Source organism: Aquila chrysaetos, chromosome 12, assembly GCF_900496995.4.
Source record: "Aquila chrysaetos chrysaetos chromosome 12, bAquChr1.4, whole genome shotgun sequence".
NCBI classification, from domain to species: Eukaryota; Metazoa; Chordata; class Aves; order Accipitriformes; family Accipitridae; genus Aquila; species Aquila chrysaetos.
Window position 1 is genome coordinate 10,228,803 of NC_044015.1, and position 23,010 is coordinate 10,251,812.

At 35.9% G+C, this 23,010-nt stretch overlaps 2 protein-coding genes across 9 annotated transcripts in view; one reads left to right on the forward strand and one right to left on the reverse strand.

The window, feature by feature from the left end:
* The window catches only part of RALGPS2 (Ral GEF with PH domain and SH3 binding motif 2), a 128,788-nt gene that overhangs the window by 36,996 nt on the left and 68,782 nt on the right, over positions 1–23,010 (reverse strand). The window lies entirely within an intron of this gene.
* Positions 1,655–20,871, forward strand: ANGPTL1 (angiopoietin like 1). The gene is made up of 5 exons (XM_030031961.1): positions 1,655–2,003; positions 8,694–9,551; positions 13,999–14,192; positions 16,497–16,767; positions 17,789–20,871. The coding sequence occupies exons 2-5, from the start codon at positions 8,726–8,728 to the stop codon at positions 17,974–17,976; spliced, it is 1,479 nt and encodes a 492-aa protein (XP_029887821.1). The 5' UTR covers positions 1,655–2,003; positions 8,694–8,725; the 3' UTR covers positions 17,977–20,871.

Here is a 23,010-nt window from a genome sequence, read left to right on the forward strand (position 1 = left end):
AACCCCTTATTTTAATTCTACATGCAATTCTATTTCTTGAACTTCACCCAAAGGCTAATCATTTTTGTCTCAACTAAATGAAACATATCCTGACCAACTCTGCTATTAAAAGGAATTGGGCTTCATCCCCTGCATCTTCCACAAGATATCCAAATTATAAAATACGCGAACTTAAAAATATTGTTTAAAGAAACTTATTTCAGTAACAGGGAATTCCTAAAATTATATTTTGCTTCACCTCTCAGCCTTGTATAACCAAAATCATAACAAGAAGTTTGACTTTACAGGTGGAAGACTATTAATACAACCTCACAAGAACAGCAGTTGTGTTTATATAGCACCTAACCAGTACAGTCCTCAAATGTGAGTTGGGAAACTCTGGGCATCACTCCAAAATCAACACATACACGCGCGTGTGTGCACACACACAGAAACAAATTAAAATACTTGTGGTTGAAAGGTGACATATAAAAAAGTGAATAAAAAGGTATTACACATGACCCGATATACTACTAAATTTCTCAGTTTTCTATTCTGCTAAAATCAGTTTATTAAAAAATAGAAAGGATAATCAGAAACAGCAGATAACCACGTTTAATTGCTATGCTATCAAGACTGCATAAGCTGTCCTGAACCTAACTTTGCTAAGCAATGTCCAAACAGGCCATAAAAACCCCAAACCTGCTCGGTCTTCCACAGAAAGAAGTAAATCATGCTTACTAATTATAATTAAGGAAATTCACTATGAACAGTCACCTGCAATATTATGCAGGATTTTATAAACCAATCTGTTTGTAGGATTATCTTTCTGAATGACAGGCCTAATTAAGCACTGATTTTTTTTTTTTTCAGCTAAATCAAGAACTCTTCTGTCGACAGCTGTTCTCTAAACTTATTCAATGCATTTCTATGAAGTCTACAATAATTTTGAAAGCATACTAGGGTAATTCTCTTTCAAATGTAATTGGCACATGCTTTGTGAAGAAATTGAATGCACTTAAGTGCTGGCTGACTATTGACAGAACTAAAAACAGTATTCTGCATTCCTCACAGAGCATAATCTCTGAGGCTTTTGCTACTTTTAACACCAGTCAGATATTATCAAATATTCTGATACCTACCCAAAACCATCACACACACAGTTTTAACATTTTCCACATGTATCAGAGACTTCATGCATTTAACAACTGGAACTGTTTCTTATTAAGTGAACGTCAAGAATTGAATGCGACATTCTGTTGAACATTCTTCTAGACTATAAATGGTTCATTTTTCCTGTTGTATCCAGCCAGGCTGCCCCTTTTATTCCCAGCAACACAAATCGAGTTTTATCAGCCTGAAAGAATCTTTCTTCTAAATGAAGCCCAGTACTGTAATAACTTGAAAGGCATCTTTAGTCAGCGTAGTAAAAATGTTTGATTTGTAATTGCCTGCTGAACTCTTGCACAGTCTGTTGCCATATGGTACCCTCCCTTCTACTGGCAAACAATCTTTCCTTGTTCCTAACTTCTCAGCCTCCCTACCCCCTCCTTTTCTGGAGGGTATGGATAGGAAATCCGAAGGAGGAGTTTCTTCTGCTCTCAGTGTGTTCGCGATGACATCATAGGTGGGCTGAACGTCTAAGTCGAGTGTGTGTTTAAAAAAAACTGTCCAAAAGTGATGTATATGGAATCTGGGTCAGCTGTAGCTAGTTAGTGCACTTCTGCATGTGAGCATAAAACACTGCAGTTTCAAAAAACATTTCTTTCTCTCTTCTGGAATAACACATACTGGAACATTACTTTTTCTTCTTTTTCAATGATTAATTAGCTTGATTATCGTATGGAGAAACCCAATTCCTCAAAACAGCTTGGATCTAACAGAGAAAGACAAAAGCAGTTTTCAACTCCAACTGCAGATTAACAATCCACAGCATCGGGTAATATAGGAAGAAAAAGCAACTTGGCCTCTGGATTTTCCATCTACCACAGAAGCAAAACAGCTGCAAGATTTTTTTTTTCTTGGTAAGTTTTAAAGTTATTCTTACTTGCAAGCTTAATTTTGAGCTATTTGTGAATTCTACAGACATCGCCCTCAACATACAATTGTGAAGAAACAAATCTCTCTCAGCCTGAGAAAAATTTGACAACTAAAATATAAAACTCACTTTTGTGGCATTTGGTAGACTTTGGAAACTTGGGAAGAATTAAGGAGTGCTCTGCATAAGAGCAGAGACTAACTCATTCCAGTTGTAAGGATGAACAAGTTTCAGTTGTTTAGCTGTAAGTTTTCTGTAGATTCTGTTATCTACGGTTACAGAAAATTAGTACTACCAGATTCTTTGCTATGCATGTAATTTGGGTATTGTGAACATATTAATGTGAAATTCTGATCATACTAGAAAGCAAAAGCCAAAAATCCTATCAATTTCAGGGAAGTTGGATTTCACCCAACACCAGAGCATAGACCTAGCCTTACTAGGATGAGAAAATGGATACCTCAATAAAACCACTGTAAAAAGTCCCAAGTAAATCAATGCACATCTGTAAGTAGCAATCACTGTATATTGTTTCAACTAAATTTTTATTTATGGTACTTTTGAGCAGTAGAATTAGTCCAAGTTGTACAACCAACCAAGAAACCCGAGTCATACGTTGATTCAGAATATAATCAAGTTTGTAGCACAAACAATTGTGCAGCTGAAAATCCAAAGACATTCCTGCAACAGGCACTAATCTCTTCCTTTAATAATTTGTTTAATGATGAGGAAGTTAATTGTACCTCAGTTGAACAGCAGTTTGTTTCTAGATAAAGATTCATTTCATAAACATGAAATGCAACACTGTATTAATAAAGTGGAAAATAGAAGGTTTTGTTACAGTTCTTTGCAGGGAAGGAGGGGGAAGGATGCAGTTCCAAGTCAAGGATTAAAACAAGAAAGGTGTTTACAAACAGAAGACAAAAGTACTGATAAAAACCAAGAAAGAGTTGCTAATACATAATCTTCTACTTTTTGCCTTTCTTCATGCTGACTTGGAAATTAAAATACGGTGAATAATCCAGAACAATGGAAAAGAATTTAAGTTACGTATTTGTATTAGCAAACTCTCAGAAATGTCTGACACATTAAGAGAGACTGAAGAGGGTGATGCTAAAAGAGACCAAGTGTTACAGAAAGCAAACTTAATTAAGATTTAGTAGCTATGGGAGGAAAAAAAGTCTGAAGCAGTCTTGACAAACAAGAAAGATGGATCCTTTCCAAGTTCTTGAGCCCTTTTTCTTACTATCCTTTTGTGCTTCTTTACATATTAAAGAGAACAATCTCAACAACAACAAAAACCCCATTTGAAGCCTACATTGTGTGCTTTGGACACCGGTCTCCATTCATTCATGATCAGCCAAGGTTTTGATTTATGCTGCTTAGAACAACTCCTAAATCTTTCACAAATGAAAACAGCTGAGTCAATAATTTTAAAGCAATAAACTGGCTATGTGCAAGGTTTTAACTCTTTCTCCTTTGCTGTCTTCAGAGTTCAAATTTTGAAATGTTTACTTTAAATAACGGAATACTAATATTATGCTGTTGCCACAAGAATGGTCTGAAGTATGATGGAAAAACATGTCATTTAAAGTTTTACAGGGATTTATTTTGAAGAATGGAAATTCTGAACCTTTAAACTTTTGCCAGTAACTACATGGCTTTATCAGGTCTTAATTATTGTTTTACTGGGCTTAGTTTGTTTTTCGTAATGTGCCCTCTTAGTCTGGTCCTTAAAATTCATATACCAATGAATGAAGCAATATTTCCCATAGCAAACATCACTAGATGCTTAATCTCTTCAGTATCTGTTTTACAGAGAATTCTGGAGCCCCTAAACACTTACAAATGCAAAATGCACCCTCCATTGTATCTGCCTGTTAAAATGGTGCAAACACACACACAATGGCTGCAAAAAAATGTAAAGGAACCCTCACATAAAAAAAACTTCACCAAAAAATCTGGAAATGTTATGATATTTTTGCTGTGTTTTCAGGGTATCTAGTATGACAAGATTGACAAGTCTCTTCTGCAGAGAATTTCTAAGAATCTATAATTTCTAAAAGTGACACATTTTCAATGACTACTTCGAAACCCCCTGGAGATTTTTAGATTGCCTTTCCTCAAAGGAATCGGATTCCCACTAATCTCAGAGAAGCTGATTTCTGTGACTCAATACATCATGTATCTGACTAACAATAACCAAGAATGTATTATTCCTGGATCCCAGTCAATACAATTGAAAGTAATCCTGTTATTTCAGCAGAGTGACTTGCTGGAAAAGCACTTGTTGATATAGGGGAAAGTAACTTACTGAACTACACAGATATATCAAAAATCCATGTGAACATTTCTCCTATAGTAAGAGTGTCTTCCCCACATCAGTATTACTTCCAATGTTACGGACACAGTTTTAAGCTTAAAAAAAATAAAAATAAAAAATCAACAAAAATATCTACTTATTCTGTGTAGAGATAGGGGAACATAGATGGTTTTATTGATTTTAGCTGCTTAGACAAAGCTTAACAGAAAATGCAGTATGTATAACATTAATAACAGAGCTTTCAGACTAACTGGTATCATGTTCAGAGGATCTTTATTCTCAGTATTATCATTTGCTTTCTCAAAAAACCCCTGTCTGTTTCTCTTCCTGTTTTACACGTTCATAAATGGAGGTTTATAAGAGAGCACCATTGGTATTTATCATTTGACCATATTCTTTTAATAAATATTCTGAATAAAGATATGTACTGATACTGCACTTTCCATACAAAGGGAATCCTATACTCCCATTTACCTGCAACATTTCCATTACACTCAGTCGTAACAACCTACGCTGCCCAGGGAGAAGCAGTCTTCGTCAGCTCTGAAAGAACAGATTCTAATTTGTGTTGTGGGTCTCTGAATTCTACATCCTGCTGAACGTGAGAGTCACAGCAGTACAACAAAGAACAAATAGTTTGTTGTGTAGAAAGTTAAAAAATGCTAAATACATGCTAGCTTCCTCACTTCTTCATCCCTGCAACTCTAATATTTGTAAGTCATACAATGTTTTTGGGGGTAACACAGCTCACATTATAGTAGCTTGTCAGTGAAAGTTAAAATTAGTAGTTAATGGTTGATTTTGCTCTTTTAAATTGGAATTTTGTTCCTTTGAACCCTTAAAAGTAATAAATTGACTAATTTTGGAAAAAAGTTGTTTTTTTAAATTGGGATCAGCCTGGAAAAAGAAAGCAAGCAGAAGAAAAGGAATGGCATTAAATGTAAAATGGTATTGAAGCCCTATCCACAGCTCTGAGTATTTCTGACAAGACGATGATGAAGTTTGTGTTGCTATGAATAGATGCACATTTTCTCCTCCAGAAGCAATAAAACATCAGCATGCCAGAACATACGTAATACAACTTCTACAGGAATCTGAGACCCAAAACTGGGTGACACAGAAACATGACACAACCAAGTGAAGTGACAGTCTATTCTAATTTAAAAGAGCATGACAGTTCATAAAGAGTTAAATAATGTATTTTAAAGCAATAGTATCTGTAATCTCAATCTCTCACACTTCATTTCCAAGGTCTGCATTCAGGTATTTCAGCAGCCCCACTCACCACAAGCAATTCTAGACTTGCAGGAAGGGTTTGAGACCGTGGTTCTGTCTAAACTGATCCCTGAGCCTCAACTGCTTTATCTCATAACAGCTATGACACTACCTAAACATCTAAACCTGGGAACTTGTGACATGATATGTCTGATTAAAAAAATAAAACTATTTCCCAACTCTAATATTTGTCATTTTTGGGTCTTACATATTAGGCTATCATTCTGTGATACTCTGGATAAACAGTTTATATTTTTTTAAGCTGCTTGCCCAGAACATCAGGAAATTTCTGAAACAGTATTTTAATTTCCTTCTAAGCTGATTAGAACTCCAGCTAAATATCTTACTCAGAACCTATTATTGTATAACAAGTTAGGCATTAAGCTGCTCAAACATGTCAAGCAACATTGTAAGACATTTAATTTTTTCAATATCAAAATTTCCATGGAAGCATATATGTTCCCTACCAGGTAGATTCTCAGAAGGAACTCATCTCTGCTTATCTCAATGTCTCAGTTTAATACAGGACATTTGAATTATTTCAAAGTTCTAGGGCATAATCTTATGCAGCTGTTGCATTTGGTTATGCTATATTAGACCACTTTGTGGCCTGATAGCACATATGTAGACACAGAACTTCTAACTTTACCACATAAGTGTAAAAGTTCAAAATGAACACATATAATATTAAAAGAAAAGCAGAAAGCAGACTGCATCAGAATACATGTTCAGAAAGTGGGCTGCAGTGCAAAATGTTTCGTTTTGAAAGATTCATTTAAGTTTTAATGTATTTCAGGGGAAAAATGTGCTGCTGTGGGGAAAACCCCCAGCCATTCATTACTTAAGTAACTGTATAGGGTCTTTAAAAACTACCAAGAACTAAAGTGCTATTCACCTTTTTGGACTATGAAGTAGCTATTATATACTGTGAAATAGTAAAATACTGGACTTGTACTATGGCTTCATCCTTAACCATATGCCATGAAGTCACTTTCCCTGCATCTGCAAACACTGAACATAAACGTATTCAAAAATAATTTAGGAGATGTGAAGAGGTTTCTAACTTCAGCCAATTAGTTCAGCTCATCCTTGTCAAGTTAGAAACCACACACAGACCTGTTTCCCATGTGTTTACCATGATCCATGTGAGAATTTAACCTAATGAACTTCTAACTTTGAGCACTGTTCAAGTGATTAACATTTTAAATGCCTGAAATTACCAAAGAAAAATACACAATTAGCTCTGGAGAAAAGTAATCCTTTTTCCTACCTTTTTATTTTTAAACAGAAATTACACTTTCAGCAGGAAAATATTCACAAAACTTTTAATCAAGTTCTGTTTTTGAAAAAAAGCATTTACTAGTAGACACCAAAATACTTATTACTACATACTAACAGTAAAACATACAGAAATAAGTTTTTAAATACAAGCTTTCTCAAACTGTTATGTATTCCCTCCATTTATGTAGGGTAAGAAATGATTTTCAATATGTGTTAAAAGCAAGTGTTTTCTTCCCCTCCCAGAAGTAGGGCTTGCAATACAACTGTCAGCCAAAGAAAAAGTTCTTTTCAGGCAACAGTGGAACATTTGATTGAGATTCTTCGATATAATTCCTGACTGCATGTACAGCATGGTTTGAAATTTGCAACCACTGCTCTTAGTGAAAACAACAAATAAAGACTTGATACATTTACTCTGAGATTGCGCAGACAGCATTTGTGGCAATAATCTTAAAGCCAGTTACAGAACTGGGAGAAGTGACCCGACACAAAAGTCACCTTATCATTTGTAAAAGTGAATGTAAAGGAAGCAGCACAGGTCTGTGTCTCCTTCAGGGTGACTGTTTCAGGATTGCTAAATGCACTTAAACTTGACAGGAACAGCATGAAAATTAACTATCTCTGGTTTTACTTCATTTCTTTTCGTATCTATGCAAAGGCCACTGTACAAGGCCTTGTACAACTGTTAACAGTAGCATGGAAAGGAAAGCCAGATCAACAGCTGAGATAAGGAGAGTGATCTGCTTGACAAAGCAAAACAAAACATGAAACATGAGGTTTTTTTCCTGATTTAAGTGCTACCTTTCTTTATCATCTCAAATGCATAAAAAAATAAAGTTAAAAACAGGTCTCGCTAAGAACATTCTTGGGTCTTTATCATTGCATTTTAATTCTTTACATGAAGATAAAAGAAATACTTTATTTTCTTTAAAAGATGAATGGAACACTTCAGTATGGTATTTATAGCGATAACACCTGATGCTTCAGTGTTATTTGAGCAAAAATGTTCTCAAATATAAAAAAAATAGTGTGACAACAATTTTAAATGTTTATGTCAAAAGGCGACTAAGTAGGGACACACATGCAGAGCTAACAGCATTATAGGCTTTCCTTACAAATTTAAAGTTACTTGAATATGTGATTTTCTATGTTTAAGACAACTACCTTACACTAATCTCCTAACACTAATGTCCAAAAATAGTGTTAGATATGTGTTTATTTTTCAAGTCTAATATATATGTGAATATATTAAATTTGAAAAATGTGTGTATATATTAATAGGTATGTATATAGTATTTAACAGATTATATATCTACATATCATATATAAAGCTAAAAGAGGACCAGAAAGGCTTATATAATCCAAATTCCAAAATCTATATAAATATTTTTGAAAATACTATCACTGTCTCCTTACTTCCCTTCCATGAAGATATTATGCAAGCACTCTGTACGTTCTATAACCTTGTGCGTTCAATTGCAGTAAGTACACATCTGAGCAGTCAATTTTATAATGAAAGCATAATACATAATCTAAGAAGAACATTGTTTCTGAAAATGTATCCATTGCAACAACTTCTCTACTAAATCCAGTATCTAAATTTTAGGGTTTGCTGCTCAAAATAGAAAGCTATTTTTTGAAGCTAATCTAATGGAATCTAACTCCAAGTAACATATTCCAAAGACTTGTCTACATACACGTAAGCACGGCAAACCCATCAGTTTAGGCTGTTTAAGCAGTACAGGAGCCTTAGCTATGGCTCTAATTTAATTATTTTATCTTTTATCTGTTCAATAGTCTCTTCTGACAGCCATCATACTTGCTTTAAAATGAAGATATTTAAATGGACTTTGGGTGTACTATTGTTCCTGCTGTTGTCTATTGGGCGCTGTACAGAACAATCTACGCCTAATAAAACATCCCAACGGAGGCACCCTCGTTCAGCAGACAATGGAGAGGAAGGCAAGAAATGTGGTTACACATTCTTGGTCCCAGAACAAAAAATCACAGGGCCAATTTGTGTGAATACTAATGGACCAGGTACTGGTAACAGAAAAGATGAAGTCACAAGAATGGACATAGAGAACTTGAAGGATGTGCTTTCCAAGCAAAAGCGGGAGATTGACATTTTGCAATTGGTAGTGGATGTGGATGGAAACATTGTCAATGAAGTAAAATTACTGAGGAAAGAAAGTCGTAACATGAACTCTCGGGTCACCCAACTCTATATGCAACTCTTGCATGAGATAATTCGAAAGCGTGATAACTCACTTGAGCTTTCCCAACTGGAAAACAAAGTCCTTAATGTTACAACAGAAATGTTGAAGATGGCAACAAAATACAAGGAGCTTGAAGTAAAATACGCAGCGCTAACTGATCTTGTAAATAATCAGTCTGTGACTATCTCACTGCTGGAAGAGCAGTGCTTGAGAATCTTCTCGCGACAGGACACCCATGGGTCTCCGCCTCTTGTTCAAGTTGTGCCACAGCACATTCCTAACAGCCAGCCATACACTCCCGTTCTTCTGGGCGGTAACGAGATACAGCGAGACCCGGGTTATCCTAGAGACAGAGATGTAAGGCCACCACCTGATCCAGCTACTTCTCCTACAAAGAGTCCTTTCAGAGTACCACCACTGGCTTTAATTAATGAAGGTGAGTTAACTATCACTGTTTATCTAACCTGAGATTTCTCTGTTTCAGAGGGAAACTGTTCTGGCTATAGACACATAATGAAGAACTTAAAGTATCTGGTACAGCTAGCCCTTGCTCCTGATTCTGAATTTCTCCATCCCCCCCCCGCCTCGGAAAGCTTTAGTTTACCAAATAGTCTAATTCTTAAGCTATAGCTGCATAAGAGAATTTGTTGAAATAGCTGATACTCAGAAATTCAATCTGAAGAACTTATGCCTTTGAGTCACGAAGTATTGGGGTTTTTGTCTCCAGCTGGGTTTGACTTATGGGAATGAAAAATCATTATTAGCATATACTTCCTAGTATTTAGCCCTGTTTCCTTGAAGATGCCTACTAGCTGCATGTTACAGTAACTAGCAATGGTGAATAAGAGAAGCTAATTAATCTTAAATAAATGAAGTAATTTTAAGTAGTTCTCCTTTATACTTAGACATACTCATTTGCCAGAAGTTAACGCTGCTAGAAGAATTTTACTACTCCTATTCTGAGCTGCTTTAAAATGAACATCTAAATCCACCAACACAGTCGTGCAATAAGTCTCTAAGTGTTTGGTTGAAATAGTCAAGAGAGTAAGACAAGTTTGAAAGGATAACTGAATCAAGGCTGGATCCAATTAGATGCAGGCAGCTTTGAAAATTTAAAATGAGTAACTGCACTCCCAGTAATTTGATGTCAGTAGAGGATGGCAAGTTCAACTAATACCATAACTATTATGAAAATACATTCAAGAGACTGCATCACATCTTCATGTGTTTGATTCTTCAGGTCATTAGATAAATTCATTTATCACTTGAAACAAAACCAGTGACAAGAAAATTAACTACTTCTGAGCTGCCCTGAATTCTATCACAATTCTCACTTTATTAAAATTTTGATAGAACTGTGATTAAAAAAAATTAAGGATTCAGGAAAAGTTTCTCAGACATCCATTCAAACACTTGCTCTTGTCTTCTGTTAGCTTGCACAGCAAAAGGTTTGCTTGGGGTTTTTTTTTGTGCGTTTGGGTTCTTTGAGTTGTGTGGTTTTGGTTTTTTTTTCTTTCAAATTTTTTAGTCACAGTTGGAAGTTCAACTTGGTTCCTAAGATGAAGACAAACATTTATTTGTGACTGTTCTACAGCATTACAAACAACTAGCTGCTGATGTAAAGAGTAACTATTTTTATTCAGGGTCTGCAAAAAATTCTAGCACAAGCCCAAGTAAAATGCCAGATGTCATGAGAATTTAAATCACACTTCATGACACAAAGGAAACAGCTAATATAAAAAGCATTACATAAATGTCTGGTCAGACAGCAAAAGTATAATTCTAAAAAACATCGACTTCCTGTTTCCCAGAAGACCCATGCTTCAAGGCTTTTGTTATAAATGCATCTTTTTCTCTCTCTGCTGTACATACAACAGGAAGCAATAGCACTAAACATTTTCCCCTAAATTATCTGCCATGGTTTTCACTAACCCCTTTACCCCTAAAAGTTCAGAGTTTGAATCCATTTTTGCAAGGGAACACAAATAAATCTTGGGAAATTTATTTTAACATTATTCAACTTCCTTTATTTAATACTAGATTCTTGAGTTTGAAGTTTAAGTGTTTCTTGCAGTGCCTTGGGAAAATGAGGGTTAAGAATTGCTACAGCTGGTAGAATATCAGTCATCAGAAACAAAACTTCTAAATTGCAACACAACGCCCAGTTATTATCTCTGGGTTTTTTTGGAATTTTCCTTTACTATTGTCCAAAAAATCCTCTATATGAAGCTCACACAAGCACAGCTTCTATATCATCTGCTCAAGATAACATCTTAAAATAGGATTCAGCCATAATTTTATTAAGCTTCCAACTTAAAAGTATTTCATCAATTTCCTCCTCTACTACATCTCATTTACAACAGAATATGATCTGTACTAAATCATACATCTAACCACAATTTTAGAAGTGAGATATTTAACAGATCATCTTCTCTGAGTATTTCTGACTTACAACTAATTGTCTCAGCAACTTAGCGTATGCAGATTGTTACAAAAGACTAGATATGCACGAGATACCTATTCCTTACATAGATAACAAGATCTTAAACAGAGTAATTACGCTTTTTTCATTAGCCAGAGCCTCCACTCATACCAGCACTGTAGAGAATCTTACACCATTTCACAAATCTCAGCATTTTCACTGAACAAGAAATGGATTAGTTGTTACGCAGTGAACTTCAAATAATTACATGTAAAAAAGAATTTACTTCTCAAAAAAGATTCAAGGAATCAGAAGTTATGGGATTTATTGGATTTCCTTACACTAAGAGCAGAAGTCTGTTACCTGTACTACAACATTAACTTATGATAAGCACATAGACAAACTGGAGCATCAAAAAGCAGACAAGTTACATGCTGTGACCTTAATGCCAGCTGAATTTCAGAAGCGATCAAAGTGTATTATATAAACAGACTAGTACGATTCTGGCTGCCTTAAAAGCTACTTTAAATCACTCCAAACATCTGCTTGGGTCTCTCATGGCAAAATGAGTCCTCCATTCCTCCTCCAGTAGAAGTCACATGAAATAATACACAGCAGATCTAATTGAGCTATTCTTAATATTCAGTTCACATTACAAAATATACTACTTGTCTGTTTACACTTTTTCTAATGCAATAATTGCTTTACAATAATGCTTCTAGAACAACCTCCCTGTTCAGTTATACAGCACCCAAATTTACTTCAGATAGTTCAAGGAAAAGGAAGGAGACCCAACTTAGCCCAGGAAATTATCTATCCACTGGACAGACTTTGCATCATGTACAATCTACATGGAAATTTTAATTGTGAACAAGAGAAAAAGCACGCATACACCAAAGTGACAGTACTTCTTTCCTAAGCTACTACTGCATGCACTGCAAGAATGACAAAAACATTGTCAAATACTGATAGTACAGTATGCAGCTGTACTTACGATGGCTCAATGTCTGTAACATTCTTGGTAGCACTGTCACAGCCAGAAGCTCCAAGTAGTCACCTTTATTAGATACGCAAGCTTTTAACATTCTAATTAATATGAAAACCTTTATGTATTTCTTTGCTAATTACACACTTATCCAACTGGCAACTACTACTATAAAATCTTAAAAAGTGCAACTTTCAATTTGCTTTTGTCACACAACCCTAATCTGCAATGAAGATCACTTTCGCTCGATCTCTACTTTTGATTAAAGAATAACCTCAACTGTCTTCTATGCTTCTTTGCACATTAGCTTCTTCTGTGACTGATGAGTTTTCCCTGAAATTCCAAGTACATTCAAGAAAATGAGCCCTCTAAAATGAGAGGACAGCTGTAGATAATTTATTTTCAGATTTACTGAGTATGAGTTTTCAAATACATTTAGGACATCCACCACTAACTAGCCATCAGAACATATCCTGCTTTTCATTAGTAAATAACCAGTCTCTAGATCAACTGAAGTAATGATACATGAACATAAATCCTTTATAGAAAAGCAGAAAATAAAAATACTACCAAAAATTGAAAGGCAAACTAGGCAGAGTTTTCAGAGATACGTAAGCTGCATGCTTCTTACAGAATAACCAGATGCTCTTCTGTAAGTAGTATTTATAAAAACCACTACTCATGTGGTCTAAAATAGAGCTTTCAAGCAGCACCATCAACAGCAACAGGATTTTTGTAGAGTCCCAGCCCTGAGAACAATTATGTAAGCCCTTTTAGCTGCTCAAAAGTCCTTCTCCACTGCTTGCTTATTTTCTTCATCAGCATCCATCTACACATACCACATCAGGCTGACACATGAAACTTAAAAGATTCCTATCCACTGTTAACAGGCTGATCCCAGAACTGGATAAGTATATACAGGCAAAAAAGTTATGCAGTGTAAGAATACTCTTTCACTAAATTCCATGTCTGTAGACTTTGGCAATAAATATTTCTTACAGCAGCTCACAAACTATTTATCTATTCAGGTGTGGAGGGGTTGTTTGGGTGTCTTGGGTTTGTTTTGAACTTCCATCAGTTTCAAATGGGCACACTAGGACAATGAAGTAAATTGACGTCTACCTTTTGTAAAAGAGGTAGAGGAGAAAATAGTTAATGAAAATCATAATGCACTTCTTGAATATCAAGAGTCAGAGTATAAATCTTTGACACTGTAGAAAAAGTTAAAAATTGGGTGTTGGTAACCAAAGTCTATTATCTGTTTAGCAAAATGAAGTTTTTGTTTAAAAAAATATATATAGGATATTGACACATTTATTTATATATACACAATTAATCTAAGACAGTAACTTTTTACACTGTTTTCCATGGTAGTTTTACCTCAGTTGAATTACTGACTTTCCATTACAAACTATTTTTGAACAATGTGCGCTGCATAGCCATGCTTGAATGCTTACAGTATTTCTTTTCAAAAAGGTCCATTCAAAGACTGCCAACAAGCCAAGGAAGCTGGGCATTCCAACAGCGGGATTTATATGATCAAACCTGAAAATAGTAATGAGCCAATGCAACTGTGGTGTGAGAATAGCCTGGACCCTGGAGGATGGGCAGTTATTCAGAAGAGGACAGATGGATCTGTCAACTTTTTCAGGAACTGGGACAGTTACAAGGTAAACTCTGTAATGCAGAAAACCAGCTGCTTCATTTCAGTGTGGCAATGACATTATCTATCACAATCAAGATGGTGCAAACATTTCCAATGCAATTCTTCATTGCAAACGGAATGATAAACACTGAGGAGTTGGAAATAGATAGCTGCTTGAGTTAGTGAAATTAATTTTATGAACAAAGATAATTGAAAAGAGTGGTCATCCCTCAGAGGCAAACGTATTTCAGTGGGAACATCCTATTTTGCTCAGTGCATTACTTAACTTTGTATGAACTAACTTATTGTCTGAAATAGCCTGCATTTGTAATGCACAACACAACTACTGGGGAGACACATGTTATTCTAGACAGTGACTGGGAAGTCTTTTATTACAAAGACCTAACTAAACACATGATTTTTATTAACACACTGAGAACTACAGTAAGTACTTGAAAAGCTTAATTGTCTCCCTTATGAATAAGCAATCTCAGCCAGTGGAATTACTCATTTAAGCACATTAATAGATTTGCAGGATCAGGGCCTCAACTTAAAAACATTCCTAATAATGAATTAAAGGAAATAATTTCTACCTTTAAAATTAGGTTAGAAATCTGAAGATGTAGGGCTGGTGAAGGGAAACACATTCTTGTGTGTTATTGTGATATTATGCAGTGGAAGCCATAATGCCTAGGATGACAAACGCATGCTGCTTTGGAATAATTACATGCTAGATAGGAAATTTGAAAATCCATCTGGTTGAGGTTTTTAAAATAATATTAATAATAATTATGTGCGGACTTCATATATATAGGACACAGTTTTCTCCTATGATGCTGTGCTCACTTTAAACAGATCTACAATTGCCATGTGCATTCTATCTGAAGAGAGAACTGAGCCACATTTAACTCAACTAGTAATCTAAAAAGTAGTATCTCATATATAAATGGAAATGACAAAAAATTACTATGAGGATTTTCACTTTTTGCATTCTTGGAATTTAATGATTCAAATGTTGATCATTCCTTAGTAGCAGTTATTTTAAGTCTTCTCAGAAAAGTAGGTGGTTGGGTTTTGGGTGGTTGTTTTTTTTAATGTTACAAGGCAGTTGTGGAGTGTCTTATAAAGTAACCATATATATTTTGAACATAATGTAAAGAAAATGTAGAACAGTGTATAATTGGTGTGTAACAATGGCTCAAAGCTTGGGCAAATTTGCCCCCAAGAGATCTCTCATTAAAACTGCAGTGGCTGAAGATGGTATTCCTATTAACCTAACTTCAAGTACTTGAAGGTAGACCCCTGTGACTGGCTTTAAACTAAAGCCTGCACCACTGACAAAAGACGTCTCCCATGCCCACATTTCTACATCTTTCCCAACACCTCCTGTGGCTCCAAAGCTACAATGTTGACGCAAGAGAAGTATTGCAAATGTGGCCATGAGCCAGGAGAAAAGCACTGCTACCATTTTTGGCAGCGGCATGCTGCTAGATCGACTTAAGCCACTTGTGAAACTGCAGCTTGAGTTAGGAGCCTAGACTGTTTATCTACTGGAGAGAGACATCCCCAGAAAGTGATTTGAAGCAGGAAGTCAACTATAGGTCCTACATAATCAATGGCCAGAGAAGGGGAGTAGGAATACCTGAGAAACTAGGAAGTGTAACAGATAGCTGGGTGACGTACCTACCTTAGCTGCAACACCAAACATTAACAACACTGGTTTACTCAGGGACAGTAGACAGCAGATATGAAATATCACTTCACATCTACTGTACTGGTAGTCTGTGATTTGAAAGGAAAGAAGTCTTTGTATTTCATTTCCAATAAATCTAGTAAAGAGCACAGATGAATTATGTGATTAAACTTAACTGTAAAAAGAAAACACTAGTTGCATTTAAAAGGCAACAAAAAGTTATTTACCTTGAACACTGAGACTGTTGATCCATAAATACCATTTCCAACCTGGAAATATACCCCCTTAAATTTCATTATTCACACATTCTTACAGATCCCCTTAGCTTTGTCAAGAAATATATTGTTTCAGTTTCCCTATTCTATCTCTCTATCTTAAAAAGAAGAGGACATCACAGAAAACAGATAGTTTTGTCACCCTTACTGATTCTGTTAGTACCTCCTGCGGCTAGCAGTCCAACTGAGTAAATGGCCAAGTGCAGCAAAATAAAGCATTTAAATGAATGGGTTGAGCAGTCATTCAGAAGCTTAAAGGTTTTCAGCACCCAGCTTCCACTGATTTAAAATACTCCTGCCAATGAGCTTTTTGACAAACAAGAAAAACTAAGCTAACATCACCTTCTGATCTTTTGTACAGAAAGGTTTTGGAAACATTGATGGAGAGTACTGGCTGGGACTAGAAAATATTTACATGCTTACCAATCAGGATAATTACAGACTATTGATTGAGTTAGAGGACTGGAGCAATAAGAAAGTCTACGCAGAATACAGCAGTTTCCGCCTGGAGCCCGAGAACGAATTCTACAGGCTACGCTTAGGAACATACCAAGGAAACGCAGGCGATTCCATGATATGGCATAATGGAAAGCAATTTACAACACTGGACAGAGACAAGGATATGTATTCAGGTAAGGAAACTTATTATGTATGTGAAAAGTGAATACAGTAGATTCCATTAGTGATACCACCTTTAAAAGAAGAATACAGTATTAAAAAAAGTACCTAAATTCTCATAAAACAACTCCATTGAAAGATGCTTCAAATCAATTATGGTAAAAATCATGTTGACAGGGCCCCCCCTTCAAGCCCCTCCACCATTCAGAGATTCAAATTCTCATTGCAGGCACACTTTAGCAAGCTTTATATTTAGCTCAATGACATCCTTATCACTTGCATGTGACTCTCTACAATCAGAACACCTTTCCAGGTGATCTCTCAGAGCAGCACTGTGGCCACATAACAATAATCACCATGAACTAAAGCCTCTGAATAGCATGAAAGGAACTGCAATTGTGTACAGGCTTAGTTATGTACCAATACTTGAGAAACAGGCAGATCACGTCATTTCATTCTCCTTAAAGGACGCTTTTTCGTTCACTTCCACGCTCTTCCTCCAGCCTTCCCCTTAAAGCCTTAGCAGTAAAAGAAAGATTGGGGAGTGTAATACTTCAACTGCTTTTTCTCAGCTGTCAATAACCATAAAGCTGGACAAATCTTGAAAACTCTTAAACAAGCCTGTAACAGTAAATACACAAGTTACAAGCAACTCTTTGTGGAACTGTGGCCCTGCGCGCTGCTTGGGACTGTATCAACTCACATTGCTTCCATTGAAGTATTTCTAAACAGTACATAATCCAAGTTCCTTGAATGTTAGCTCATGGGTAAGCACTGCTGGTAGTCTGAGACGAGTTGATCACCTTAGGTTTCAGCTGTCACATTAAATACTGTGTCAATAATCCCCTCTCCAGGCAATGGTTGCTGTTATAACAGAACTTATAATTTAGGTAGAAGCAGCAATTGCTATGACCACAACAAGCTATAAAGTACTTCACAGTTCCCTCTAAGAGTAAGCCAGAATATGAAAGTGTCTGCTAATCTCCATTTCTCCTCTTTAACACTGAAGTTCACCCATTTCTTTCTGTTCCACAGGAAACTGTGCTCATTTTCACAAAGGCGGCTGGTGGTACAATGCGTGCGCCCACTCTAACCTTAACGGGGTGTGGTACAGAGGAGGCCACTACAGGAGCAAGTATCAGGATGGAATATTTTGGGCTGAGTACCGTGGAGGTTCCTACTCTTTGAAAGCAGTTCAAATGATGATCAGACCTATAGACTGAGGAGGAAAATCCCACAGCGCTCAAGTGATCACGTATAAACTTCTCAGCGCTTGAGTTCCAGAAAAATAAAATATTACTTTTTAATCATTATTTTGCACAATCTGCCCCTGCAAAAAGCAGGTCTACAGTTTTCCTGTCTTTTTTTCCCCTGTTGTGTTCCCCTCGTTTTTTGTTTTTTTTTTTTTTTTAGAAACCTTTTCTACTGTGACAGACAGTGTTTTTTAAACACACATTCACAAAAGCAGATGTTTGTGCTTGCAAAGCATATTTATCTTTGTTCAAGCCCAACATACTTTATGCAAACAGTCGTTAAAGCTGGTAAAAAAATCCAGATATATGACAAGATATAAGCTTTTTCACTTAAAAAGCTTATGCTTTTTCAGGTTAGCTCAATCCTTAAATGTAAATATGTGAAATGACATTGTCTTGCTTTAATGTGAAATTGATTAGTTATTTAACAATTTATTTAAAAATGTTGGTATTACTTTCAATGAAAATCTGACTTCACATTACTGTTTAAGATTTACTCCAAGAAGCTACACAAAAAAATTGAAGCCTTTCTAGCTTTGCCAGCAGAGAGAGATTTTTGCAACAAATAATTATTTCAAAATGAAGTGGTGAATTAAACGTAAAATATAAAATTTCTTAGTGGTGTAGAGAATTCCTTAAGGTCTGCATATCCTACCTTTTGTAAAACACTTAGGCAAAATGTTCCTAACATGAGAAAAATAATTGTATGAAATTCTTGATACACTTAGGACAACCAAATTGCTTGGTACTTTTTTTACTTTCAACCTCCACATTCAAACAACCTAATTAAACAAAAATATTTCTTGATACTTTGAACTTCAACAGCAAAACGAAAAGTCCTGATATTAAAATCATGACTTGACACTTGGAGTCCCCTCCTCTGCTCCAATTAGGAGTGATGAGGTCTGAACAAGTGTTCACATATACTAATTTAGTGAAGAACCAACTCTGAATATTAGAAGTTCTCCTCCAACACAGCTTTCTCCTGACATAGTAAAACAAAGATTAGAAATCAGCTCTGAGTGTATTCTCCCCGCCACCCCAAACTCGGACTACTCTTATGACAGACACATTTCCTTTCCCCTACACGTATACAACTTCTGATACTGTCTATATTAAGTTTTCTACCTTCTATATAACAGATTTCCACTGGAATTAGTACGTCATTTAAGAAATTAATTAGGAAATACTTTTCCAACCTTTAACAAAAGCCATACAACATATTGCATCAAAACAAGATACTTCCAAAATTGGAAACAACAAAATGTTCACTTTAGGTACCAGTCTTCGAAACTAAAGCTCTCCTCCTAGTATATACAATTATTTCATAATTATACTTGGCCATACAGCTTACCTAATTTAATTTGATATTACACAAACAAAATATGCTGTTCAGAACTGTGACTGATGTATTTGTTTGGCACCTTGTATGTGCCTTCAGGATTTTAAGGAACTTTGCCCCTATTTAACATAAGAAACCCCAATAGCTAAAAGAATAATATTATTGTTATGTTAAATCAGTCTGTATCAATTGCTATGCAAAACCTCATTTGTAATTCAGAGGACAGAAAATAGCATTCTGCTTTCAAAACATGTTCTCTGGAGTAGATAAAGCTCCATTGATAATATACGGCTGCAAGGGTTGTAGTTAAATCTTTGGTCAGAGATCAAAGCCAACAAGTTTCAACTATATTTAATTGGGGTTGGCGGGGGTGGGTGGGTAGATGGGGAATCAGTCCCAGCATATTCCATTCCCAAATTCCAAGAATTTTAACTGACAAATGTTTAAGATTACAGTTCTGACGTTGTTCTTCATATAAGGCATATTTGTTTGTACAAATATTGTACAGACCTCATTGATTGAGTGTCCTATAAAATGCTTTTTAATTGCAAATGCTTAAAATTCAGACTATCTATAGTCTATTTTTTTTTTCTATTGTAGCTGGATAGAATAGCAGTTGAGGTAAATTTAAAAGCTGAAAATGCACCCTCAAAATGTTCCTTTAATGAACACTTCTGACGACTTTAGGTCATTCAACTGACAGATTTCCTCTCCTTGGAAGAGATCTTATTTTATGAGAAGAATCTCTTGCCTGCTACGAAAACAGTGTTTGTTTATTCAGTGCAGTCAGTGAAAGGTGTACTTTGCAGAAACCCCTAAGTAAAATTAGCTTGCACTTTAAATTAAATCTTATATATTAGACATCTAAAAAGTGATTCTTCCCCAGTTTAAAGCTGCAGGATGACATTAACTAAACATTATTACAAAATATACCCAGAAAGCTCAGACTGTACAAATGCTGTCCTCCGAAAGGAAAGACTTAAAATTAAGATGCCAATTTAAGATTACGAGGAGAGAAAGTATAGTGTCTCTTTTTCAGGTTGGTTCATACTCTGTACAATAATTTACTACTTTCAAATGCTTGTAACTATCAGTTCTTAGCTTTTGGGTTGAATTTTCTAAGCAGGGTAAATGAATTAGTAAGTTCAATGTTTTCTCTCACACTCATTTTAGAAAATTTTTTCAAGAGGCTGGAGCATCCCTCAAGCTTATTGCACTGGACATTCATAACTAGTCTGTCTATGAAGGCTATAGCTTTTACCATTCCTGCACTACCAGTCCAAATTTAACCAAGCAGACCTTGAAAAAGTTTAACCTGTACTAAACCTGAAACACAGTTTTCACATATATTTCCAAAGTCTACTGCAAGCATTATCACTGAAGTAGCTGAATATTCATCAGATGAATACTTCAATAACCTGTTTTCAGCTTTTCTGTTTCTGGATATAATTCCTGAAAGACAGCTATAAGAAAATATTTCACAAGGTAGTACTGCTTAGTTAAATAAAAATCTTACTTCTCAAGATATGGCTCAATTGTTTCATTGTGCAATCTAAAATTAATCAGAACTCCATAAGACTCCCTTTGAGAATGGGTTTTTATTCTAAGGTGAAATATAACACATATACAGCTCCCATTTGTTTTGGCTGCTTTAGTTGGCCAGGTGATGCAACACTGGACCCCAGTGCGTAACGAGGACCTAATGCTGAACATTTTTATTGGTGTTGCACAACTCTTACCACTCACATTTAAGTTACTGAGTCCACACTGATGATGTGCTGCTCTCACTTGCATTTCTAGAGCTCTGGAATCACATCACACTTACTGCTGCAAGGAACTGAAAAATATTTATATATTTCCCCCCCCCCCCGTTAAATGTGGAGGGACATCTTTATCTTGTCCACAGTGAGCGAGCTGTGGTAATAAGAAAACAGTCTGTACTTCTGTGGCTCCATTCCCATTGCAAAGACTACACAAAAACACATTTAAGCATTATCTTATAATGCTAAGACGGTCATGAAAAAAACTCCACACCAACATTCAATATTTGGTTGCATAAGGGTAAACCCAGCAACCTCTGAAAGGTAAAACATTCACCCTTGAAATCGCAGCTGAAATTCCTTTATACACTCACTTTTCCTATGACCTTCCAAACAGGGTCCTTCACAACCAGTACCAATATTTCTCCAGAGGGGATTTGCAATGGCAAATGTAACTGTGTGGCAGGCTTGATTCTCTGAAATCTTCTAAAGAGCATTTTAGAGGAGCATGGCAACTGCAAGATCTCTGCACCAACAGTGAAGAAAGCCTCACCTCACCCCTTCTTTTACCGTGAGAGGAAATGGACCTTATGATTAAGCCCCCTCTCCAGCACATGCCATGATCACAATTTCAAACGGCAGACTTTTAGGCAGACTTTTCTACACATTTTAAACCAGGAGCAGCACTACTCCCGAATATGATTTTACACCAGAAGTAGCAGCAGAAAAAGATCCTTTCAGGAATTATAACCTATAGCTGGTAAGCTTAAAACAGTAAGTAAAACAAGCAACTTAAGTTACTTCTGTTCCATATGACTCTTACATTAGTAAAAATGCCTTGGGAAGGAAATTCTAGAAATAACACTCCTGCAAATCTACTCAGGTCTTACTGGAGATTAAAGCTTTGATGAAATGAGAAAAACTGGACTCAAGAGCCAATCTTCCAAGACAGATCCAGATTTATCATGACTGTAGTTTCAAGGCAATTTTGTTCTTTTTGCCACTTATTTAAACCTTACAAAAGTAATTTTAGAGCAAATGCACCAGTGGGCATTTGCTATTCCTTTGGAGAATTAAAAAAGGCTTGAGGGCATTCTTCGTGTCATTAGTAAGAATTGATATCATATGAAACCAGGTCACAACACATTCTTTAACTACAGCAGGGCACAGCAAAGAGCATTTCTAAGTAGAAGAGAGGTATACATTTCACTTCAACAAACTATCAAATCAAGCCCAAAGCTTATTCTAATGCAAAAGTTAGACAAGAAGTTGCTAATGTATCAAGGAAAACATCTGTAACTGAACAAAACTTAAAGCATTGTTTACCAACATTTCACTTTTTTTTTTTTTAAATATACACTTGCACATAGCAAGGCAGTATTTTTAAAGTGTCAGAAAAATACACCAAATCATAAAGATTTCTCTGTACAGCAGTAAGTATCAGAAGACCATAACGGCAAGGGTTAGAGTACCTTGAGGTTTTAAAATATCTGACAGCATGTTAGCTTGGGACTTTCATAATCAGCAAGAAAACAATTTGAGCCTGGCTTCATGTTTCAAAAATCATGGTATATAGGTAAAAAGCATCTGGAAAGCTAGAAACAGCATTTCAGAACCATATACAGTAAGCATATACTATACATGTCCACATCACGGGAAAGCTACAAAATGACGTGTTTAATCACATTACATTATGTTTGGCTTCTTTTTTTGCCCCTTTTAATTCAGGCCTAGTTTTAACAGCTATGTCAACAAACAAGGTAGAATGTGATAGTATGCCACACCAGCAATTTCACACCTGCACTTCAGACAAAATACACTCATGCAGATTCTTCCATTCTAGGCACAATTACCAACATCTGGACACTTGAAAACACAGGAAACCAACAGCTGTTAAGATCG